Source organism: Sorex fumeus, unplaced genomic scaffold (assembly GCF_029834395.1).
Source record: "Sorex fumeus unplaced genomic scaffold, SorFum_2.1 ptg000095l, whole genome shotgun sequence".
NCBI lineage: Eukaryota > Metazoa > Chordata > Mammalia > Eulipotyphla > Soricidae > Sorex > Sorex fumeus.
The window spans coordinates 6,995,126-7,018,535 of NW_026606152.1; the positions used below are offsets into that span (position 1 = coordinate 6,995,126).

A 23,410-nucleotide genomic window follows, 5' to 3' on the forward strand; every position below is an offset into this window, starting at 1 on the left:
ACGCCTTCAAGAGCATCGAAGAAATAGCTAAGAGGATGAATAACCTCCGGCTCTGGGCACATCTCTTTGATTCCACTGTTCTTCCTGCATTAACATATGCCTCAGAGACCTGGGCCCTAAGCAAACAGGATGAGAAGGCTATTTGGGTCTCCCAAAGAGGAATTGAAAGAGCTATGCTTGGAGTATGATGTTTCACTCAAATGAGAGAAAGAATCCGGAGTTCCGACATCCATCAAGATTCAATCAAGATTCAGAGACGCTGTCTCGTTTGCCAAGGCGTCAAAAATCAGATGGGCTGGTCACGTAATGAGATTTAGAAACGACCACTGGACTAGAGCCATTACCAACTGGATTCCACAGGACGTCAAAAGACCACTTGGCTGCCCACCTACCAGATGGTCAGACTTCTTCATCAAGATCATGAACGATCGGTTTGAGGCTCTTTGTGTTCCTAGAATGGACAGACACCATTGGGCTACACTAGCACATGACAGGGACAAATGGAGACGTTACTGCACCCGCTCGAGCAAATCGATGATTAACGGGAAGTCAAGTGATCAAGTGATCCAGTGAGATACAGTTACAAAGCTTTCCTGTTTGAGTTTCAGGCATACAATGATTGATCACACCCATCCCTCCACCAGTGTATATCTTCCACCACCAAGATCTCCAGCATCCCTCCCATCCTACCCCTCTCCCTGCCTCTATGGCAGACAATCTCCCTTATGCTCTCTTTTGTATTGCTCTTTATGAATAGCATAAGATGTCACACAGCTGCAAGAGTGGCCGTGTGCTCCTAGAATTCTAAAATTTTAGATAATTAGGGTCTGGAGAAACCTCTGCAGTGAGCTGCTCAGTTCAGATTCCTTTGTGTGTCTCTGGATCTTGGTCATTATGGAGACAGTTTGTAGGCATGACCTCCAGGATCCCATGGGGATGGTGGAGGCGGGGGTGAGGGACTGGGGAGATGAGAAGGAGTGGTCCATCCCCTATCCATTGAGGTCTGGAATTTGTCATCACTGAACCCATGTACCTGCACTTCTCATTGGGTTCTGAAAGTTGGTGGCCACCAGGGTTTTTAGAGGACAGGTGAAGGATAACGCCTTCCCCCATCTGAGTTGCCCTGCTGAAGTTGGCCTGCCTTAAAGTCCAGAGGCATCTCTGCAGCAAGCTACTCGGCTCAGAGATTCTTTTGTGTGTCTCTAGATCATGGCCATTAAGGATTTTAAGTAGCAGTCAAAGGAAGTTTGTGGCCGTGACCTCCAGGGTTCTATGGGGATGGAGGATGAGAGAAACAAACCCATCTATTCCTTGAGACCTGGAGTTTTTCACTACTCAACCTGCATACCTGCACTTCTCATTGGGTTCTGGAAGTTGGCAGCTGCCAGGGATTTTAGGGTGCAGGTGGAGGAACGACCTGTGTGTCTTTGTATGTCTTTGGATCATGCCCTTTGTTTCCATCCTCTCCGGGGAAATAAACTATTGGCATATGCCCTGTAGGTCACACCTACTCACCTGCATTGCACCCTGTCGCTGGCTCTAAATGACTTTTGATCTCTTTCGAGATTTATGGGTCTCTGAAATAAGGCCAATAAATGAACTTGTATAGCTAAGTCAGAGGTGGTTTGTGGGTGTGGCTCCTACATACCTAACTTTTTGCCGTTTAATTTCTTGGTAAACTTGGCCCCACGTTGTTGGGGTCTGACCAAAAGCACAGTGGCAATTTTGGGGTATCTGGAAGTCTGAAGGCATCATCAGGCTGTGATACACTTGCCCTGCAGGTACAGGTTGACTTGCTGGCGGCACCATTACCCAAAGCAGTGTTAATTAAAACAGCATGATACTGGAATAGAAACAGACCTGCAGACCAATGGAATAGAGTTCAATATTCTGAGACAGACTCTCTAGTATATTATCACTTAATCTTTGATAAAGGAACAAGAAATATGAAGTTGAGCAAGAAAAGTCTGTTCAAGCAATGATACTGGGAAAACTGGACATCTACATTCAAAAAGCTACCTCTGTCTAAACCAAGCACAAAATTCAGATCAAAATGGATTAAAGACCTCAATATCATACCTGAATTCATAAGGTATATTGAGGAAAATATAGGCAGAACTGTCCATGATACTGAAGCTAAAGGCATCTTTAATGATAAAACATCACTTACCAAGCAAGTGGAAACAAAGATAAGCAAATGAGATAACACTAATCTATGAAACTTCTGTACCTCAAAAGAAACAGTGACCAAAATACAGACAGAGCCCACGGAATAAGAAAAATTATTTACCCAATACTCATAAGATTAGGTTTTAATTTTCAAGATATACAAGACACTGGAAGAACTTTAGAAGAAAAGAATCTCCAACTCCATAAAAAATGGGGAGAAAAATTAACAGAAACTTCCTCAAAAAAGAAATACAAATGGCTAAAAGGCACCTGAAAAATGCTCTGCATCTCTTGTCGCCAGGGAGATGCAAATCAAAACAACAATGAGATATCCTCTCACACCACAGAGATTGGCACACATTCAAAAGTGAAAGAACAACCAGTTCTGGCATAGATGTGGGAATAACGGACTCTCATTCATTGTTGGTGGAAATGCCGACTGGTCCAATCTTTTTGGAAAATAATATGGCCATTCCTCAAAAAACTAGAAATTGAGCTTCCATAAAACCCAACAATACCATTTCCAGGAAGAAATTTCAGTGTTGCATAAAGGCACAGTAGAAATGACATCTGCACTTGTCTCTTTATTTCAGCACTGTTCACAATAGCCAGAATCTGGAAACAGTCCTAGTGCTTGAGAAAAGATGACTGGTTAAGTAAACCATAGTACATCTACACAATGGAATACTATGCAGCTATTAGAAAATATGAAGTCATGAAATTTGCATATAAGTGGATGGATATGAAGAATATGACGCTAAGTGAACTAAGTCAGAAAAAGAGGGAGAGGTAACATATTATCAGTATAACATCCAAGGACAGTAGAGATAAGAGAAAAGGTAGAGGAAGATTGCTTTTTGATTTGGAAGCCTGCCTCGTGCTGGGAATGAAGGCAGTTGGGATAAAGAAGGTACCAATAAGTCAATGATGGTTAGAGGGATTTCTCAGGATAGGAGACGTGTGCCAGAAGTAAACACAGGACCAAACATGATGATGTCCTCTCATTATCTGTATTGTAAACTATGATGCCCAAAAGTAGAGAGAAAGAAAGATGGTGACTGCCTTGGAGGCAGTGGGTGGAGCTTAGTGGAATAGCAGGAAGGATAATGGGGTTGTTGGTTGTAGAAAATACACACTGCTATTGGGATGTATGTTAGATTATTGTATGACATAAAGTCAATCGTGAAAACTTTGTAAGTGTATCGCATGGATATTCTATAAAAATTAAAATAAATACATAATGCTTTGATACACATTTGCTGTAAATAGACATATCTTCTCAAACATTCACAGTAGTTATCAACTTCAATAAATGTATTGATATGTAATTGTTTTATATAACCCACCATTTTACATAACACACCAGTGAGTCAGATATGGCTCACTGCCGGCAGTTTCTCTCTTTGTTGTCTAGGCACCAATATCCAACTATGATGAAGAAGAAATTGAGAAGTTCTACATGGAGCTGGAGAAGTTCTATAAAGAAGACCATTGTGGGATCATTATCAGTAATTTTAATGCTAAAATAGAACTGAGAAGGTTGCCCAAAGAACTCCACATCGGGACCCATGGCCTAGAGTGGAACAAACATGTGAGAGACTTTCTGTGTTCATCATGTTGACCAAGACCATCCATGGTAACTCACAGTTCCAGAAGGTCGAATCAAAACATTGCACAAGGGAGTCTCCAGGTGGAAAGTTCCACTAAATTGACCACATCAGAGTCAATTGATGGTACTGCCTCACCAATGTCGCTGTTGTCCCAAAATTCCAAACAGGATGGGACCACCGTCTCCTTCATGCAAAATTCTACTTCACGAAGAGGGCTGCAAAGTTGAAGATGAGAAGTCCCAGAAAGACCACCAACTGAAAGCTCTTTGGCACTATTGTGGCAATGTGGGAAAATGCAGTCATTGACAACATCGATGAGAAATACGATCAACTGGTGCAATACCTCCATGACTGCACGAGGAATGCCAAGAGTGGGAAAGCCACAAACAGACCCCTGTCTTTGGAAACTCTCGAGCTCATTAACCAGTGTGGTTTGGCACAAGCTTCAGGCAATCATAAACTAACATCTGAGCTTGCAAAGCTGTGCAGAGAAGTGATAAAGGAAGACCTCAAAGAGAAGAGCAGCAGTGTTGGCCAATGTGACAGAGGCCAGTAAATGTATTCACAATGCTCACCTGTCCTTTTCCAACTACAAGACCAAGATGACTGCCCTCTGACGTCCTGATGGATCTATCATATCTTCCAGAAGGGTAATGGAGAAAATTATCCACAACTTCTACTCGGGTCTCTTTGATAGCTACGTCCTCCTGCCCACAAACCAAATTATGCAGAACGAATATGTTGTTCCCAATGTTCTCCCTTCCAAAATCTGACATGCCATTTTGTTGGTAAAGAAGCGAACAGCACCCAGTCCAGAGAAGGTCAGACCCGAACAACTGAAGAATCTGCTGCCAGTACCCGTCAATACACTGGCTTGGCTCTTCACACACTACCTGGCTGAATGCAAGGTTCTGTCACAATGGAAAACCAGCAGGACCATTGTGTTGTACAAGAAAGGAGATATCCACAACATTAGCAACTATTGCCCAATCTACCTGTTGTCCATTGCCTACAAGTTGTTCACTCGAGTTTTCCTGAATAGAATAGACAGAACACTAGATGAAGGACAACCATGCCAGTAAGATGGGTTCCGAAAAGGATTCAGAATGATCAACCATATCCACATGGTGACCAAGCTCACTGAAGTTTCACGAGAGTTCAAGATGCTGCTCTGTCTATTGTTCATAGATTTAAAGAAACCCTTTGATTCTGTTGAGATTAAAGTGGTCATTGAAGCTCTAGCCAAACAGGGCTTTCAAACTCAGCTCACCCGTGAGCTGTATTACAGATTCACCACCAGGATCTCACCATTCTACAAGGAAGTGATCATCCATGTCAAGAGAGGGGTTCGGCAGGGTGGTACCATTTTACCAAAACTCTTCAGTGCCACCCTCAAGAATGTCATGCGATGACTGGAATGGGAAGAAATGGAAGTGAAGATAGACGGTTGGCAACTACACCATCTCTGCTTTGCTGATGACATCGTTCTCATAACACCAAACATTAGTCAAGTGGCACAGATGCTGGACAACTTCAACCATGAGTGAGGAAATGTCAGACTGCAGCTGAATCTCACCAAGACTATGTTCATGAAAAACGAACTAGTGCCTGATGTTCCATTTGCTCTCAATGGAACGAACATCTCTGAATGCAGCAGCTATGTGTACCTGGGTCAAGAACACAACATGAGGAATGACTTGGAGTCAGAACTGCACAGGAGGAAAGAGCAGCACAGAACGCCTTCAAGAGACTCGAAGTTGTTAAGAGGACAAAGAACCTCTGGCTCCATCACATGTTTTTGACTCCACCATTCTTCCTGCACTAACATACACCTCAGAGACCTGGGCCCTACGAAAACAGGATGAGAGCACTATTCAGTTATCCCAAAGAGGAATCAAAAGAGCTATGCTTGGAATACCACATTTCACTCAAGTAAGAGATGGAGTCTGGAGTTCCGACCTCTGTGTCGATGATCAAAAATCAGGGACGCTGTCTCATTTGCCAAGGCATCGAAAATCAGATGGGCTGTACACATAATGCAATTTAGAGACAACTGCTGGACTAGAGCTGTTACTGACTGGATTCCATGGGACGTAAAAGGATGCATGGCCACCCACCTATGAGATGGTCAGAATTCTCCGTCAAAACCCTGAACAAAGGATTTGAGACTCTTCGTGTTCCTGGAGCAAGCTGATGCCTTTGGGCTACACTAGCATGCAACAGGGACAAATGGAGAATTTACCAGTGCCCGCTGGAGCAAATTGAAGATCAACGGATGACAAGTGACAAGTGACAACCCACCATTCTATCAAAAATTTTCAAGTTGGTCTACTAATGCCTCTGTTGCCTTTTCTTTTCTGGTGTATAGTATTAGTATAGTATTACCAGACACACACTGCCTTTCAACTTTCTTTAACAAAGTTTCTTTAACACAGTTTTCTATTTTCCCATGTTGAGACTCAATGAAAAAATACCCCTCTCCTACTTTCCTATAATAAAAATTTTCAGATGGTATTTCTCTACTACTTAATCAAGATTATATTCAGGTTATGCACTATCAAAGAGCACTATAAAGGTGATGTGACTTTTTCAAAGCATCATAACTAAAGGGATATCATTGTGTACCTCAAAGAGGTCATGAAGGTCTTACTTTTGATTTTAATTTAATTTAATCCAACTCCATTTATATTTACCAGTACTTCACACTCCACACTGTAGGCAAAAATTGTTCTCCCAAATTATTTATTTCATTGTTCATATTTTAGTCATCTATGAATTATCTATATACACACCAAAAGTCCATTTTAAATAGTTGTTTAATTTTTTACAAGTGCAGTGCCTTAAATTATTTCAGATGGCCCAGTGCTCTGTATTCATCTTTTTTTAATATGAAGGGTTTTCTCTTACTCTCTGATATGTTAAAATATTACAGGTTCATTTTAATATATTCTGCCTACTCCCTGTTTTGGGATACATTTATCAGTTTGAATATACACATAAACATAAACAAGTTCACATCAAAGTATTCACATTTACCCCACAGAATCCTTTATTACTCCCCATCTTTTATTACTCCCCAGAAGTTCTTCTTCCAAAGTATGGAAGATTAAGAATATGTGGGTATAAGTCACGAAGTCAAAATTTTATCAAACCCATAATACATCAAATATTGTTTAATGATTTCATCTCTTATACCATTATAAAAAAACCTACTTAAATTAATTATAATTTCTTTTCAATTATTAAAAAAATTATTAAAACACTATTTTATTAAAGCACTAAAAAATTAAGAATTTTTATTAAATAATTGTTAGCCCATCTAGATTCTCACTGCTTGATGAATACTGCACCATTTGGGGGGAAATTAAATTTAAAATTTTGCTTATATTCATAATATAAACATTGTCACCAAATGTTATATATGCACTATTATGTTTGGCTAAAATCTTCTAATTATCATACAGCAATAGACATGCAATTTTGAAGCAAGGGATGAGTGAGATCCCCTGACCCAGCAGTCTAATGCATGGAGCCCAGACAGAGTGCCTAACATTATGTCAATGCCAGTCACTAACAGAAGCAGGAGAGAGTGAAGGATAGCAGCAGTACCAGAGAGTGCCACTGGTTTAGCTGCATTTCACATGGATCCCAGATGGAGCCCCACCCCATTCTGGGCTAATACCAATCCAGGACAAGAGTAACCCAGTCTCAGGTAAATTAAAACTTGCCTGCTAGTGTGAGAATCCCAGGAGCAGGACATAGCCACAGTTCCAACTCTCAGATAGTGGAACAACAAGAACAATGAAAAATTAAATTCAACAACACTGAAAACATGAGATCCAAAGTACAAATACTAAAGTTTAGACTTTAAAATGTGCTTGTAACTGGGAGAGGGAAGTTGACAATGATGGTGGGATTAGTGTTGAATAATATAAGCCTAAGGTTCATGGTTCATATATCAATAATTTTGTAAATTGTGATATATATATATAATTGCCTTTTGGGTCACACCCGGCAATGCTCAGGAGTGACTCCTGGCTCTGCACTCAGGAATTACTCCTAGACCAGATGGGATGCTGGGAATTGAACCCGAGAGACCATATGGGATGCTGGGAATCGAATCAGGGTTGGCTGCGTGCAAGGCAAACACCTTACCCGCTGTGCTATCACTCCAGCCCCTAAATAAAAATTTTAAAAGGAAAATTAAAGACCTCAGTCATGTTAATAGAAGGTAGGAAAATTCAGGATGTTTTTAACTACATCAAACATTTAAATCTACTTGAAGACTATAACAAGGATGTTGCTTGAAGACTATAACAAGGATGTTGATGTAAAAGAACCAGATTTTAAAAATGAAAGATATCATTCAAATAGAAATTAAGGACCTAGCGAATACAGTAACAAGTCTTAGCAAAAAGAATGAGTTAAGATTGAACCACTAACCCATTAACCTCAAAGGTATGCAGTACTATTAATTAAGATGAAACAATCAAAAAGAGAAAGAAGACAAGAAGCAAATGTGATTGCTCGAGCGGGCCCAGTAACGTCTCCATTGGAGACTTTGTCGTTACTGTGTCTGGCATATCGACTACTCTCGGTAGCTTGCCGGGCTCTCCAAGAGGGGCGGAGGATCGAACTCGGGTCAGCCATGTTGGCCGCTTGTAAGGCGAACGCCCTACCCACTGTGCTATCGTTCCAGCCCAAGCAAATGTGATATATCATTAAAAATACTGGGAGGAACAGTTATAGGAACCCCAGAAGGAGAGGGAAAAGTAAGGACTTCTTCAATATGAATAGGGAGGTGAAAGCATGCCACAAAGAGTGCCAAGGTAAACCCAAATAGAGAAACACTAAAATACATTATTATCATATTATCAAGATATGGAGAAATTTATTGCTATGTATCTGTGAAAAGTTTGTTTTACTTATATACTTATGCCATTTGATTTCTGTTTTCTATATAAGGAATTTTAGTGTCCCAATCAGAGCTGGTCTTTTTTTTTCTAACCCTTTTTCAACTCTAAATAATAACTTTTCAGGACAACAGTTTCTTGGTTAGAGGGTGTCTTGTTTTGTTTGGCTTTTTGGGTCACACCCAGCAATGCTCAGTGGTTACTTCTGGCTCTACACTTAGGAACCACTCCTGAGGGTGCTTGGGGACCATATGGGATGCCAGGGATGGAACCCGGTTGGCTGCGTGCAGGGCAAATGCCATACCCACTATACTATCAATCCGGATCCTGGTTAGAGTTTTTTTTAATTCAATACTTTGTATATATCAATACATCTTTACATTATATTCTTGTTTGTAGCATTTTACTTTTAAAAATCTCCTGTGAATAATTTCTTTCTTTTTGCCTTGGATAGGGTTTTTTTGTTGTTGTTCCTTTAAGTGGTCCCTCTCTTCAAAGATGCTCACTTTCTCGACTTTAATTCAATACAGTTTTGAAGTCCTTGCCACATAATTAGGCCTGAAAATTAAAGAGATCCTAATTGGAATTGAAGTTAAACTGTCTCTATCTACAGATAACATTATATACATAGGAAATCCTAAAGATTCCCAAAAAATAATCTTCTAGAAACAATAAACCAATATAGAAAAATAGCAGATTACAAAATCAACAAATAAATATGTTGCATTTATTTATGCAAATAATGAATTATAAATAAAGGACATAAAAAACAAAGCATAATTTAAAAGGGCCTAAAACATCCAGGAATTAATTTAACAATTAAAGTTAAAGGCTTATTTAGAAAGAAATCTAAGAGGACACAGAAAATGAAAAGAAGGTGAAATTAAGAAAATTTCAGATTAAATGTAGCACTGTAGCATTGTCCTCCCATTGTTCAATGATTTGCTTGAGCGGGCACCTATACAGTTTCCATTGTGAGACTTGTTGTTACTGTTTTTGGCATATTGGATATGGCACGGGGAGCTTGCCAGGCTCTGCCATGCGGGCGGGATACTCTCGGTAGCTTGCCGGGCTCTCAGAAGGACAGAGGAATCAAACCCAGATCAGCCACATGCAAGGCAAACACTCTACCCACTGTACTATCGCTCCAGCCCATGGAAACAATATGGGAATTCCTCAAAAAACTAGAAATTGAGCTTTCACATAACCTCTCAACACCATACCTGGGGTGCAAAAGCACACAGCAGAAATGACTTCTGTACTTGTATGTTTATTGCAGCACTATTCACAGTGGCCAGAATCTGGAAATAATCCTAGTGCCCAAGAACAGATGGCTGGTTAAAGAAACTATGGTAAATCTACACAATGGAATACTATACAGCTGTTAGAAAAAAAATCAAGTCATGAAATTTGCTTACAATTGATCGACATGAAAGTTATCATGCTGAGTCAAATAAGTCAGAAGGAGAAGTACAGACAAAGAAGACTACACTCACTTGTGAGTTATAAGGGGAAAAAAACAACAGCATGAGATTAATACCCAAGGACAGTAGAAACAAGGGTCAGGATGAATTATCCATGGTTGGACGCTTCCCTCAAGGGCTGGGTAGAGAACAGCTGGGATAGAGAAGGTACGATTATGACAATGATGGTTGGAAGGAATCTTTGAAAGGGAAATGTATGCTGAAAGTGGGTAAAGGACTAAACAAGATGACCTCTCAGTATCTGTATTGAAAATCATAATAATCTCCAAAAGGAGAGGGAGAGAGAGAAACAGAGGGAGAGAGAGAAGTGCCTGCCATAGAGGCAGACTATGGGGGAAGGTGGCAGGAGGGATGATACCTGTGGTGGGAAATGTACACTGGTGGAGGGATGGGCGTTGGAACATTGTATGACTGAAATCCAATCATGAAAGATTTGTAACTGTAACTGATTTTCATTTCATTCATTTCATCATCCTGTTAATCGTCGATTGCCTCGAGCAGGCCCCAGTAACGTCTCTTTCATCCTAGCCCTGAGATTATATTCAGGGCTCTTTAGGAGAATGAGACAAATCATTGTTACTGGTATTTGGCATATTTGGTAGGACACGGGGAGTTTGCCAGACTCTGCCCTGTGGGCAGGCTACATTCGACAGCCTGCAAGTTTGTCCAAAGTAGGAATGAGATAATAAGATGTCGCGCGGCCCCGGAACCAGCGTGGCTTTGTCCCTCTGCCAGTACCTTCATGTGTGCGGAGAGTGGTCTCAGCATGGTGGTGGCTGGTCCTGGAGGTCTTCGGCTGCCGTAGCCCTGGTCGGGGCGGGGAGGAAAGCTCAACCCGCTCCCCTCCAAGGGACTCCGGGAAGGAACACCCAGGCGCGGGGGCAGAGACTGCAGTATTCTCGTCCGGGATCTGGATTTTATAGTCTCTGAGTCTTGGCCGCTGATGGGATTACACGGCGCCAGGGGGCCAGGTGGTGGGTGTGACCCCCGCCTACTGGAATTTGGAGGATCTGAGTGGAAGATGCTCGACTCCAATTCGAGTAGGCTTGGAGGTCTCGGCCCCGGAACCCGCGTGGCTTTGTCCCTCTGCCAGTACCTTCATGTGTGCGGAGAGTGGTCTCAGCATGGTGGTGGCTGGTCCTGGAGGTCTTCGGCTGCCGTAGCCCTGGTCGGGGCGGGGAGAAAAGCTCAACCCGCTCCCCTCCAAGGGACTCCGGGAAGGAACACCCAGGCGCGGGGGCAGAGACTGCAGTATTCTCGTCCGGGATCTGGATTTTATAGTCTCTGAGTCTTGGCCGCTGATGGGATTACACGGCGCCAGGGGGCCAGGTGGTGGGTGTGACCCCCGCCTACTGGAATTTGGAGGATCTGAGTGGAAGATGCTCGACTCCAATTCGAGTAGGCTTGGAGGTCTCGGCCCCGGAACCCGCGTGGCTTTGTCCCTCTGCCAGTACCTTCATGTGTGCGGAGTCTCTGCCCCCGCGCCTGGGTGTTCCTTCCCGGAGTCCCTTGGAGGGGAGCGGGTTGAGCTTTCCTCCCCGCCCCGACCAGGGCTACGGCAGCCGAAGACCTCCAGGACCAGCCACCACCATGCTGAGACCACTCTCCTCACACATGAAGGTACTGGCAGAGGGACAAAGCCACGCGGGTTCCGGGGCCGAGACCTCCAAGCCTACTCGAATTGGAGTCGAGCATCTTCCACTCAGATCCTCCAAATTCCAGTAGGCGGGGGTCACACCCACCACCTGGCCCCCTGGCGCCGTGTAATCCCATCAGCGGCCAAGACTCAGAGACTATAAAATCCAGATCCCGGACGAGAATACTGCAGTCTCTGCCCCCGCGCCTGGGTGTTTCTTCCCGGAGTCCCTTGGAGGGGAGCGGGTTGAGCTTTCCTCCCCGCCCCGACCAGGGCTACGGCAGCCGAAGACCTCCAGGACCAACCACCACCATGCTGAGACCACTCTCCGCACACATGAAGGTACTGGCAGAGGGACAAAGCCACGCGGGTTCCGGGGCCGAGACCTCCAAGCCTACTCGAATTGGAGTCGAGCATCTTCCACTCAGATCCTCCAAATTCCAGTAGGCGGGGGTCACACCCACCACCTGGCCCCCTGGCACCGTGTAATCCCATCAGCGGCCAAGACTCAGAGACTATAAAATCCAGATCCCGGACGAGAATACTGCAGTCTCTGCCCCCGCGCCTGGGTGTTTCTTCCCGGAGTCCCTTGGAGGGGAGCGGGTTGAGCTTTCCTCCCCGCCCCGACCAGGGCTACGGCAGCCGAAGACCTCCAGGACCAGCCACCACCATGCTGAGACCACTCTCCGCACACATGAAGGTACTGGCAGAGGGACAAAGCCACGCGGGTTCCGGGGCCGAGACCTCCAAGCCTACTCGAATTGGAGTCGAGCATCTTCCACTCAGATCCTCCAAATTCCAGTAGGCGGGGGTCACACCCACCACCTGGCCCCCTGGCGCCATGTAATCCCATCAGCGGCCAAGACTCAGAGACTATAAAATCCAGATCCCGGACGAGAACAGTGCAGTCTCTGCCCCCGCGCCTGGGTGTTCCTTCCCAGAGTCCCTTGGAGGGGAGCGGGTTGAGCTTTCCTCCCCGCCCCGACCAGGGCTACGGCAGCCGAAGACCTCCAGGACCAGCCACCACCATGCTGAGACCACTCTCCGCACACATGAACTGATTTAATTAAATAAGTTTTAAAAAAAAGATGGCAGGCTGGTGCTAGGGTACAAGAGTAGGAGAGGGAACCTGGGAACACTGGTAGAGAAATTTGACACTGATGGCAGGATCAGTGATGGCTCGAGGTAAAGGCCCTCCAGTTGATCGTCGATTTGCTCGAGCGGGCCCAGTAACGTCTCCATTGGAGACTTTGTTGTTACTGTGTCTGGCATATCGAATACTCTCGGTAGCTTGCCGGGCTCTCCGAGAGGGGCGGAGGAATCAAACTCGGGTCGGCCATGTTGGCCGCTTGTAAGGCGAACGCCCTACCCGCTGTGTTATCGCTCCAGCCCTTTAAGATATCACAGTAGAAAAAAATGTTAAAATGTAGCATGCAATGCTTCTACTCCAATTTCTGGTTTATTTCTGATTATTATTTCTGATTTATTCTTAATCTGTTTATTTACAGGTAAACTATAATATGTAGCTTTATTTTTCATTCTTTTTTGTACGAACGATTGCATATTATGTACATTTTATTGTACCTTACAATGTAGTTTGCCAAATTTTTTTAAGTTTGCCAATTTTGGAAGGGTGACACCTGGGTGCTCCTGGGTCTATGTACAGAAATCACTTTTAGCAGTACCTGGAGGATCATATATGATCACTTAATCACTTAATCACTTAATCCCCGTTATTCATCGATTTATACGAGCGGGTGCCAGTAACGTCTCCATTCATCCCGGTTGCATGCTAGCGTAGCCCAATGGTGTCTGTTCATTCTAGGAACATGCAGAGCCTCAAACCGATCATTTAGGGTCTTGACGAAGAAGTCTGACCATCTTATAGGTGGGCGTCCACGTGATCTTTTGATGTCCCGTGGAATCCAATCAGTAATGGCTCTAGTCCAGCAGTTGTCTGTAAACCTCATTACGTGTCCAGCCCATCTGATTTTTGATGTCTTGGCAGATGAGACAGCGTCCCTGATTCTTGAGTGTTGACGAAGATCAGAAGTCCGGATTCTATCTCTCATTTGAGTAAATCATGATATTCCAAGCATAGTTCTTTCGATTCCTCTTTGAGAGACCCGAATAGCGTTCTCATCCTGTTTTCGTAGGGTCCAGGTCTCTGAGGCATATGTTAATGCAGGAAGAATAGTGGAATCAAAGAGATGTGCTCGTAGCTGGAGGTTCTTTGTCCTTTTAGTTATTTCTTCAATGCTCTTGAAGGCATTCCAAGCCGCTCTCTTCCTCCTGCGTAACTCAGGTGCCAGGTCATTCATCATGTTGATTTCTCAACCTAGGTATTTCTCAACTGTTGCATTCGGAGATGGTGGTTCCGTTGAGAGCGAATGGAGCGTCAGGAACAAGGCTGTTTCTCATAAACATTGTCTTCGTAAGATTCAGCTGTAGTCCGACCTTTCCACATTCACGGTCAAAGTCGTTCAGCATTTGTGCCGCTTGGCTGATGTTTGGTGTTATTAGAACGATGTCATCAGCAAAGCGGAGGTGGTGTAGTTGTCGACCATCTATCTTCACTCCCATGTTTTCCCATTCTAGTCATCGCATGATGTTCTCGTGGGTGGCACTGAAGAGTTTTGGTGAAATGGTATCACCCTGCCGAACCCCTCTCTTGATATGGATGATTACTTCTTTGTAGAATGGTGAGATTTTGGTAGTGAATCCGCAATAGAGCTCACAAATGTTCCTGAAGTATTGAGTTTGTACGCCCTGATTGGCTAGGGCTTCCATGACCGCTTCCGTCTCAAAAGAATCAAAGGCCTTCTTTAAATCAATGAACGTTAGACAGAGCGGCATCTTGAACTCCCGAGATACCTCAATGAGCTTGGTTATTGTATGGATATGGTCGATGGTACTGAATCCTTTTCGGAATCCAGCTTGTTCACAAGGTTGTCCTTTATCTAGTGTTCTGCTAATCCTATTCAGGATGACTCGAGTGAATAGTTTGTAGATGACAGACAATAGGCAAATTGGGCGATAGTTGCCAATGTCGTGGATGTCTCCTTTCTTGTATAGTAGTACAGTCCTGCTGGTTTTCCATTGGGATGGAACCTTGCATTCAGACAGGTAGCGTGTGAAGAGTCGAGCCAATGTATTGATGAGTACTGATGGTAAGTTCTTCAGGTGTTCAGATCTGATCTTGTCTGAGCCAGGTGCTCTTTGTTTCTTTACCGACGAGATGGCATGTTGGATTTCGGAAGGGAGAACATTGGGATCGACATATCCATCATGTGGTATGTGGTATGTGGGCAAGTGGACGTGGCTATTAAAGAGATCTGAGTAGAAGTCATGAATAATATTCTCCATTGCCCTTCTGGAAGATGTGATAGATCCATCAGGATGTCGGAGAGCAGTCATCTTGGTTTTGTAGTTGGTGAAGGACAGGCGGGCATTACGAATGTTTTTCCCAGCTTCTGCTGCATCTACCAGTACTGCTGCCCTCCTGTTTTTGAGGTCATCCTTGATGGCTTCTCTGCACTGTTTTGCCAGTTCGGATGTTCACTTGTGGTTGCCTGAGGCATGTGCCAAGCCACGTTGGCGAATAAGTTCAAGAGTGTTCAAAGAAAGACGGTTTTTTGTGGTTTTCTCTCTCTTGGCATTCCTTGCACAATCATGGAGGTGCTGAATCATTCGATCGTATTCCTCATCAATGTTGTCAATGACGGCATCTTCCCATGTTGCCGCAATAGAGCCAAAGAGCTCCCAGTTGGTGGTTGTTCTGGGAGTCCTCTTCTTAAACCTTGCATTCTTTTCTCCTCGTTCTGTGAGGTAGAATTTTGCATGAAGAAGACAGTGGTCTGATCCCGTTTGGAATTTTGGGACAACAGCAACATCGGTTAGGCAAAACCGCCGATTGAATATGATGTGGTCTATTTCATTGTGGAACCGTCCATCGGGAGACTCCCATGTCCAACATTTAGATTCAGCCTTTTGGAATTGTGAGTTACTATGGAAGGTTTTGGTTGACATGATGAACTCAGACAGTCTGTCACCCTGTTCGTTCCATTCCAGGCCATGGGTTCCGATGTGGAGTTCATCGACTGATCTTCTTGGTCCTATCTTGGCATTAAAATCACCGACAATGATCTTGTAGAAGGTGTGATCTTCTTTATAGAACTTCTCCAGCTCCATGTAGAATTTCTCAGTTTCTCTTTCACCATAACTGGATGTTGGTGCATAGACAACAAAGATAGAAACTGCGGGTAGTGAGCCACATTTATTCAAGTGTAATCGTCCGATTCGGGTTGTTAGGCATTCAAATGAATCAATGCTCGTGACTAAGTTTGTGTTGACAAGGATACCGACACCACCGACGCCTCTTTTATCACATGTTCCAAGGAACAGTTCTTCTCCAGTGTCAAAAACAGCATGATGGGATTGATGTCTTCTCGTTTCGGTCAGATCAATGATGTCGTACTTGACCTTTCGCGCTTGTACCATAAGGTCTTCAATGGATGCAGTAGATGCCAGCGTACGAGCATTAAAAGTACAGACAATCATTTTTGTTTTTCTGCGTTTTGGCAGTCTATGTCTGCCTTGGTGTTTTATCAGCCTCTCCTTCCATATCCTTCTCGACTCTGCATATTCAGGGTTAGGGAAATGAGATCCATTTATTACTGGATTTGGCATATCAATTTGGTCTATTTGGCATAAACCATGGATAGCTTGCCAGGCTCTGCCGTGTGGGTTGGATATTTAAGGTACCCTGAAAACTTAGAGAAAAGTAAATAAAAAAAAAAGTATCATATATAATACCGGGGATCAAACCTGGGTTAGCTGTATGCAAAGGCCTTACCTGATGTACTATGTCTCTTAATACTATTAAAACTCAGTTTATTACTGTATGTATCAAAGAAAGAGTAAAACCTTCTCTAAAAAGTATATTATTACTCAGGTGAATATGACATTCTAAATATTATAATACTTAGTATTGGATTCATATAGAGTTAAAAACTAACTAAATCTCCAAGAAGGAAAATAACAGGCAAACATCTGGATATCAGATTGAATAACAGGCTCCAGATTTTCTAATATGCAACAAGTGTTTGGAACCATTGTTATAAATGGACTCCACTATTGTGGTAATCTAAAGCTTTAAAATTAATAACTGTAATTGATTAATTGAAAACATAATAAGGTCAATAATAAGGTTTTTAGGTAAAATATCAGTTCCTCTGTTTTGGTAATTAAAAATCTCAGAAATCTATGTCTACAGAGGCTGAGGCAATAGTAGAGAGAATAAGGCATTTGCCTTAAATGCAGCTAACTTGGGTTCAATCTTCAGCATCCCATCTGGTCTCTGAACACTGTGAGGAATAATTCCTGAGTGCAGATCCAGAAGTATGCAAAGCATACCCTGAGCATCACCAGGTGTGGCCCAAAAACATTAAAAGAAACAAAAGAAATCTTTATGCCAACATACCAAATTTATGCGCTTTAATGTGCATTGTTAACGTAATTTTTTCTACAATTAATATTTCTATTCACAGTTAACACTAATACTACACTAGTGAACATTCCCATTAGTTTTAGCTTTTTCAATTTTTTTACACTAGAATCATGTTTTTTTAATACACGTAAGGTCTATCCTTTACCATTTCTGAAAATATATTTTAAATGCTATTACCGATGGTATCACTGTATCACTGTCATCTCATTAATCGTCAAATTACTCGAGTGGGTGCCAGTAATGTTTCTATTTCTCCCAGACCTGAGATTTTAGAAGCCTCTTCTTACTCGTCTTTTCCCAACGATTGTAGGCTCTTTCAGGGTCAGGGTAATGAAACCTATTGTCGTGACTATATTTGGCACATTGAATACTTGGCACCACAGGTAGATTGCCAAATTCTGCCCATGACCGATGGTAAGAAACATTAAAATAAAACAGAATCAGATGAACAGAAATGAAATTCTTAAAATTTTAGTTGTAAAAATATTTTTAAAAACCCAAAGCTTGGGATCGGAGTGATAGCACAGGAGGAAAGGCCTAACATGTAGCTCACCCTGGTTCCATCCTCACCACTACATATGTTTCCTAAGCCTTGCCAGGAGCGAACCCTCAGCACAGAGTTATGAATAACCCTGGGCATAACTGGGTGTGACCCCAAAGAAAAAATCAAATCAAGGACTCACTCATACACAATATTCTGACCCACAGACTCGTTTTGTGTAGTAGTTAACATGCCACTTTGCCCAATGCTAAAATCTAACACAAGACCATGATTATTCAGTCTCTCACTTCCTTTTTCTAACCCATTTAAAAGTCACTTTATCCATACCTCCAAAATACACTCACAATCTCTCTCCAAGATGCTGCCTCTAAAATACTTTAAAAAGTAGTCATTGCAATCACATGAAGGTCAATGTTTGTTTCCCAAGTAACAAAGATGATCAGGAATGTACATGTCACTCTTGGATAAATAACACAGCTATTCTGATCTTTCGGACTTGGCGCCAGGCTATTTTCACTCGCAGCGCCCTAGAGTGGGGCGGGTGAAAGCCCTCCCCACCCCACGGGACCCAGCCCCAGCAGCCAACCTCCACTACCCAACCACCGCCATGCTCCAGGATGTTTTCCAGATGCTCAGGCCAAGCCTCACGCATGAATGAAGTCCCACGGAACCCAGACAATGGGCAACTTTGTGACCTGGGATCCTCTGCCAGCTTCCCTCAGTCTCCAGTGACCCAGGGATCACACCCATAAGTCACACCCTACCAGCACCAGATAATCTTCTCATAGGCCACCCTCCAGAACTCACAGCTGCTCCTCCCAGACGGCAGTATAAAATGAGGCCCCCATAATCATGCCACCGGACTCCATGCCAGGCTGTTTTCACTCAAGATGCCCCAGAGTGGGGCAGGTGAGAGCCCTCCCCACCCAAAGGGACCCAGACCTAGCAGCCGACCTCCACGACCCAACAGCCGCCACATTCCAGGCTGCTTTCCGGACACATTATAAGACACTTCCTACCCATTTTCCATAATTGCCACACTGTATTTGATTGGGTTCAGACAATAGGCAACAAATTATAGAAAGAAATATATAAATATATGCCTCTTGGAGAGGCCGGCAAGCTACCAAGAGTATTCCGCCCACACAGGCAGAGCCTGGCAAGCTCCCCATGGCGTATTTGATATGCCAAAAGCAGTCACGACAACAGGTCTCATTCCTCTGACCCTGAAAGAGCCTCCAATTGTTGGGAAAAGATGAGTAAGAAGAGGCTGCTAAAATCTCAAGACTGGGAGGAATAGAGAAGTTACTGGTGCCAGATTGAGTAAATCAACAATCAACGGGATGACAGTGATACAGTGATACAGTGATTCTCACCTTGAGACTACCAGTTCATAAAGAGTTGCTAGTATTAAAATGTTCTTGCCTTAAAAATATCTTTGGTAGGTTTTGCCTATTTCATGAAAACTCTAAAATAAATTGCATTGTAGCACTGTCCTCCCATTGTTTATCAATTTGCTTGAGCACAGGCACCAATAACATCTCCATTGTGAGACTTGTTACTGTTTTTGGCATATCTAATATGCCACACGAAGCGTGCCAGGCTCTGCTGTGCAGGCGGGATACTCTTGGTAGCTTGCCGGGCTCTCCGAGAGGGACGGAGCAATCAAACCCAGGTTGGCTGCGTACAAGGCAAATGCCCTACTTGCTGTGCTATCACTCCAGTCCCTAAAGTAAATTAGTACATAATTTTTTTTTTGCTTTTTGAGTCATACCCAGCAATACACAGGGCTTACTCCTGGCTTACTCCTAGCTTTGCACTCAGGAATTACTCCTGGTGGTGCTCAGGGAAACAAATGGGATGCTGGGAATTAAACCCAGGTTGGCCACGTGCAAGGCAAACTCCCTACCCGCTGTTCTATCACTCTAGCCTCATAAATTAGTATATAATTTTTAAAAATCCTTTATGTGGGCCAAATTCAAATACCCTGTGACAAAAAAAAACATATATTCGGGCAGTTAATTTTCAATAAGGGATCTGAGAACATGAAATGGAATAAATATAGCCACTTCAGCAAATGGTAATGGGAAAACTGGATAACTACATGTAAGAAATTAAAGATGGAACCATATCTTTCACCTCACACTAAAGTGAACTGAAAATGGGTCAGAGATCTTGAAATCAAACCAGAAACTATAAAGTACAACGGAGAAAATATAGGCAGAATGCTTCAAAATTTGGACCTCAAAGGTGTCTTCAGTGGTCTAATAGCACTGGCAAAGTCAACACAAAAAGAAGTAAACAAGTGGGTCTCCATAAAATTAAAGAGCTTCTGCAAGGCAAAAGAAACAGGCTAAAACTAAGAACAACTAACTGGGAAAAAATTTCATTCAACACATCAGATAAAGGTTTGTATAAAGTAATCAGAAATATGAACAAAAAAATTTCAAAATCCCTATGAAATGGAGAGAGAAAATGAATAGAACACTTCTCAGAGTAAGACAGGGAAATGGCCAGTAGGTGAAAAAATGCTCAGCATCACTCATTATCAGAGAAATTCAAATCAAAATTAAAATGAGATACCATCTCACACTAACATAAAAAAACAGTAGGAGCAATCTGTGTTGGTGGGGATGTGGTGAAAAAAGAACTCTCATCCACTGTTAGTGGGAATGTTGTCTGATACAGCCCTTATGAAAAACAGTGTGAAGAACTCTCAGTAAATTTAGAATTGAACTGCCATAGGACCCAGCAACTCCACAATGGTGCATGTATCCCCAGGACATAAAAGCACTCTCTCAAAAGGCCATATGCAAATCACCCCTTTATTCATTGCTGTACTCAGTACAATAACTACAGTATGGAATCAACCTCGGTGTCCAATGACAGATGAATGGGTTATGAAGACATGGTATATGTGCACAATGGAATATTATACAGCTGCAAGGAACAATGAAATTTCTCAAGTCATGTTATTCAAATATTTGAATTTCAAAGTTTTTAAAATATAACTTTTTTCTTATTATGTATTTAAACTCCAGTGAATTTGTTTCTAGCTTCACCTTGTACCTAGTCTCTGCATTAAAAGTCTGTGGATCATTACCTGGGATTGAGAAAGAAAAGCAGGTGATGTTTGATTTACTTTTTCTGTCATATTTTCTGTCTTCTGAAACTGACTTTTAATGTCATATTTCCCAGGCCCTGGTATGTCCTATAATATATAAAGAAGAGAAGTTCTTAGTAAATCATTTATAGCATCTCTTTTGAGATTTATTTAGGGGTCTCTGAGGCAAGGCCAATCGTAGAGTTTACAGGGTGGCACTGCAGTTGGTTCATGGGGGTGACTGACAGTTCTTCCATGTGTATTGGGAAGTGGAGGAGATAGCCCATCCCAACTAGGAATGAGCCTGTATAGCTGAGCTGGAGGTGGTTTGTGGGTGTGACTTCCACATACTTAACTTCTGGCCATTTAATTTCTTGATAAACTCATTCTCAAGTTGCTGGGGTCTGGCAAAAGGCACAGCAGCAATTTGGGGGTATCAGGAAGCCTGTAGGCAACCTGTAGGCAACATCAGGCTGCTGATGCACTCGCCCCACAGGTACAGGTTAAACTGTTGGCAGCACCATACCCCTGTAATTCTTTATTACACAAAAAAAAGTAATAAATCACATATATATCAGTATACTTTTATGACCATTTCTCCTTAATGAATATCCACTCGTATTAACCAAGACCACCTTATTAAGGTTTAATTAACATACAAAAAGCTGTACATATTAAATATTTACAACTTAGTGTGTTTAGACATAGAATGAGTAGAGAGGAAAGTAATGCTATCACCACAATCTGTGCTATAAATATTTCCTCATCTTCCATGGGTTCCTTGTGCTTTCTTTTGTATGCTACACCATTTTTTTCTTTTTGTATGATTAAAAATACTTAATATAAGACCTACTCACATGAGTCTCTGGAGCTTATGTGACAGCGCTGCAAGTGGTTCATGGGCCACATTAAAATTACTTAAAAGCAGAGACTAAAATAATTTTATGTGCTCATCAATAGGCACATAAAATTGCTGTGGTATACATCCTCAATGGAATACTACTCTGGCATTTTAAAAAATGAAATCATGCCTTTGGGGACAAAATGGATGGTTCTCGTAAGATTATGTGATAATTGTATTATTATGTGGTGAAATAAATTAAGGATGATTTTACTCTCATGTGGACTATGACTTTCCAAAGCAACAAAACCCGCAAGAAACAATAAAAGTAGCTTCTAAACTCAGTAAAATCCTTGATAATTGCCTTAGGTAAAATATGGGAGGAATTTTCAGAGGTGTCTTTTGGGGGTATATTGGAACTGATGGTGTGAGATGTAACAATTAGAAGTTTAAAGCTAAATGCCTGCATTCCATTATATTGTAAATCAATGGAAGTTAGTAAAAACACTGAAAATTTAAGGAAATTGATCAATTGATAGGTATATTACATACAATTCCTTCCATTGGACAGAGAATTAAATTACAATATTCATCGAGTATTAGGTAGATTTAAGATCACTTATCTCATATCAATATCTTATTAATAAGATTCATTTATCTTAAAAATAAAAAATGCACAAAAATTCAACAAACCTTTTTCCCCTCTTGCATTATTATAATTTCATAAAGTCTTGGGAGGTATGGGCAATAATTTCGTTGCTGATTCTTCTTAAAGTTAATATTTTCATAGTGTGTTATCTTTTTCCTTTAAAGATGAAAACAATTCAGGTTCAAATATGTTTATATAAACACCATAAATAATAAATATAATCCAAGAGGATAAATAAATTTAAAACTGAGCAAAAATATTTAGAAGAAACCAATGGTAAATAAAAATTAAGTGTTTTTCATGAATGAAGGATACTGTCAAATGCTTTCTCTTCATCTATTGATATTATTATGTGATATTTATTTTCTCTCCTATTTCCTTCAGTGATGTGGTGTTATTATGTGATTTACTTACACATATTAATCATCCCTGAATTTCTGGGATAAATTCTATTTGGTCATGATGTATATTCTTTTTGATGCATTGTAACACAACAATTCCAGAAAAAGGTAGCCTAAGAAATGTAGAGATGGCCATACTATAATTAAGCACAAAGCAAAGATATTCTCTTTCACCACTACTTTTCGGCACAATATCAGATGTCGTAACAATAGCATTAGTCAATGAAAAAATTTTAAAATTTTAAGTAGTAAAATAAGAAGTTAAATTATAACTATTTACAGATAACATGAAAGTGTTACATAGAACTCGATAAAGACAAAGCTGAAACCATTTAGAAACAGTAATAAACAAAGAGCTGGTCACAAAATAAACACCCATGGAATTTTGGGTGTTGATTTTATAGCCTGCAACTTTACTGTACAAGTCTATTGTTTCTAGGATTTTCTTGGTAGAGGCTTTAGGATTTTTGATAAGGGAGCAAGAAATGTGAAGTGGAGCAAGGAAGGCCTCTTTAACAAATGGTGCTGACATAACTGGACAACCACATGCAAAAGAATGGGATTAGACCTCGACCTAACACAATGCACAAAAG

The 23,410-nt window shown here is 41.9% G+C and overlaps 1 protein-coding gene across 1 annotated transcript in view; it reads right to left on the reverse strand.

Annotated features, from left to right (window-relative positions):
* STPG2 (sperm tail PG-rich repeat containing 2) overlaps positions 1 to 23,410 on the reverse strand; it is a 254,233-nt gene that overhangs the window by 121,739 nt on the left and 109,084 nt on the right. Inside the window, exons 6-7 of the mRNA XM_056132707.1 lie at positions 22,461 to 22,572; positions 20,927 to 21,034 (exon numbers count right to left, since the gene is read on the reverse strand). Coding sequence (XP_055988682.1) covers positions 20,927 to 21,034; positions 22,461 to 22,572 — 220 coding nt within the window. The remainder of the gene's footprint in view (positions 1 to 20,926; positions 21,035 to 22,460; positions 22,573 to 23,410) is intronic.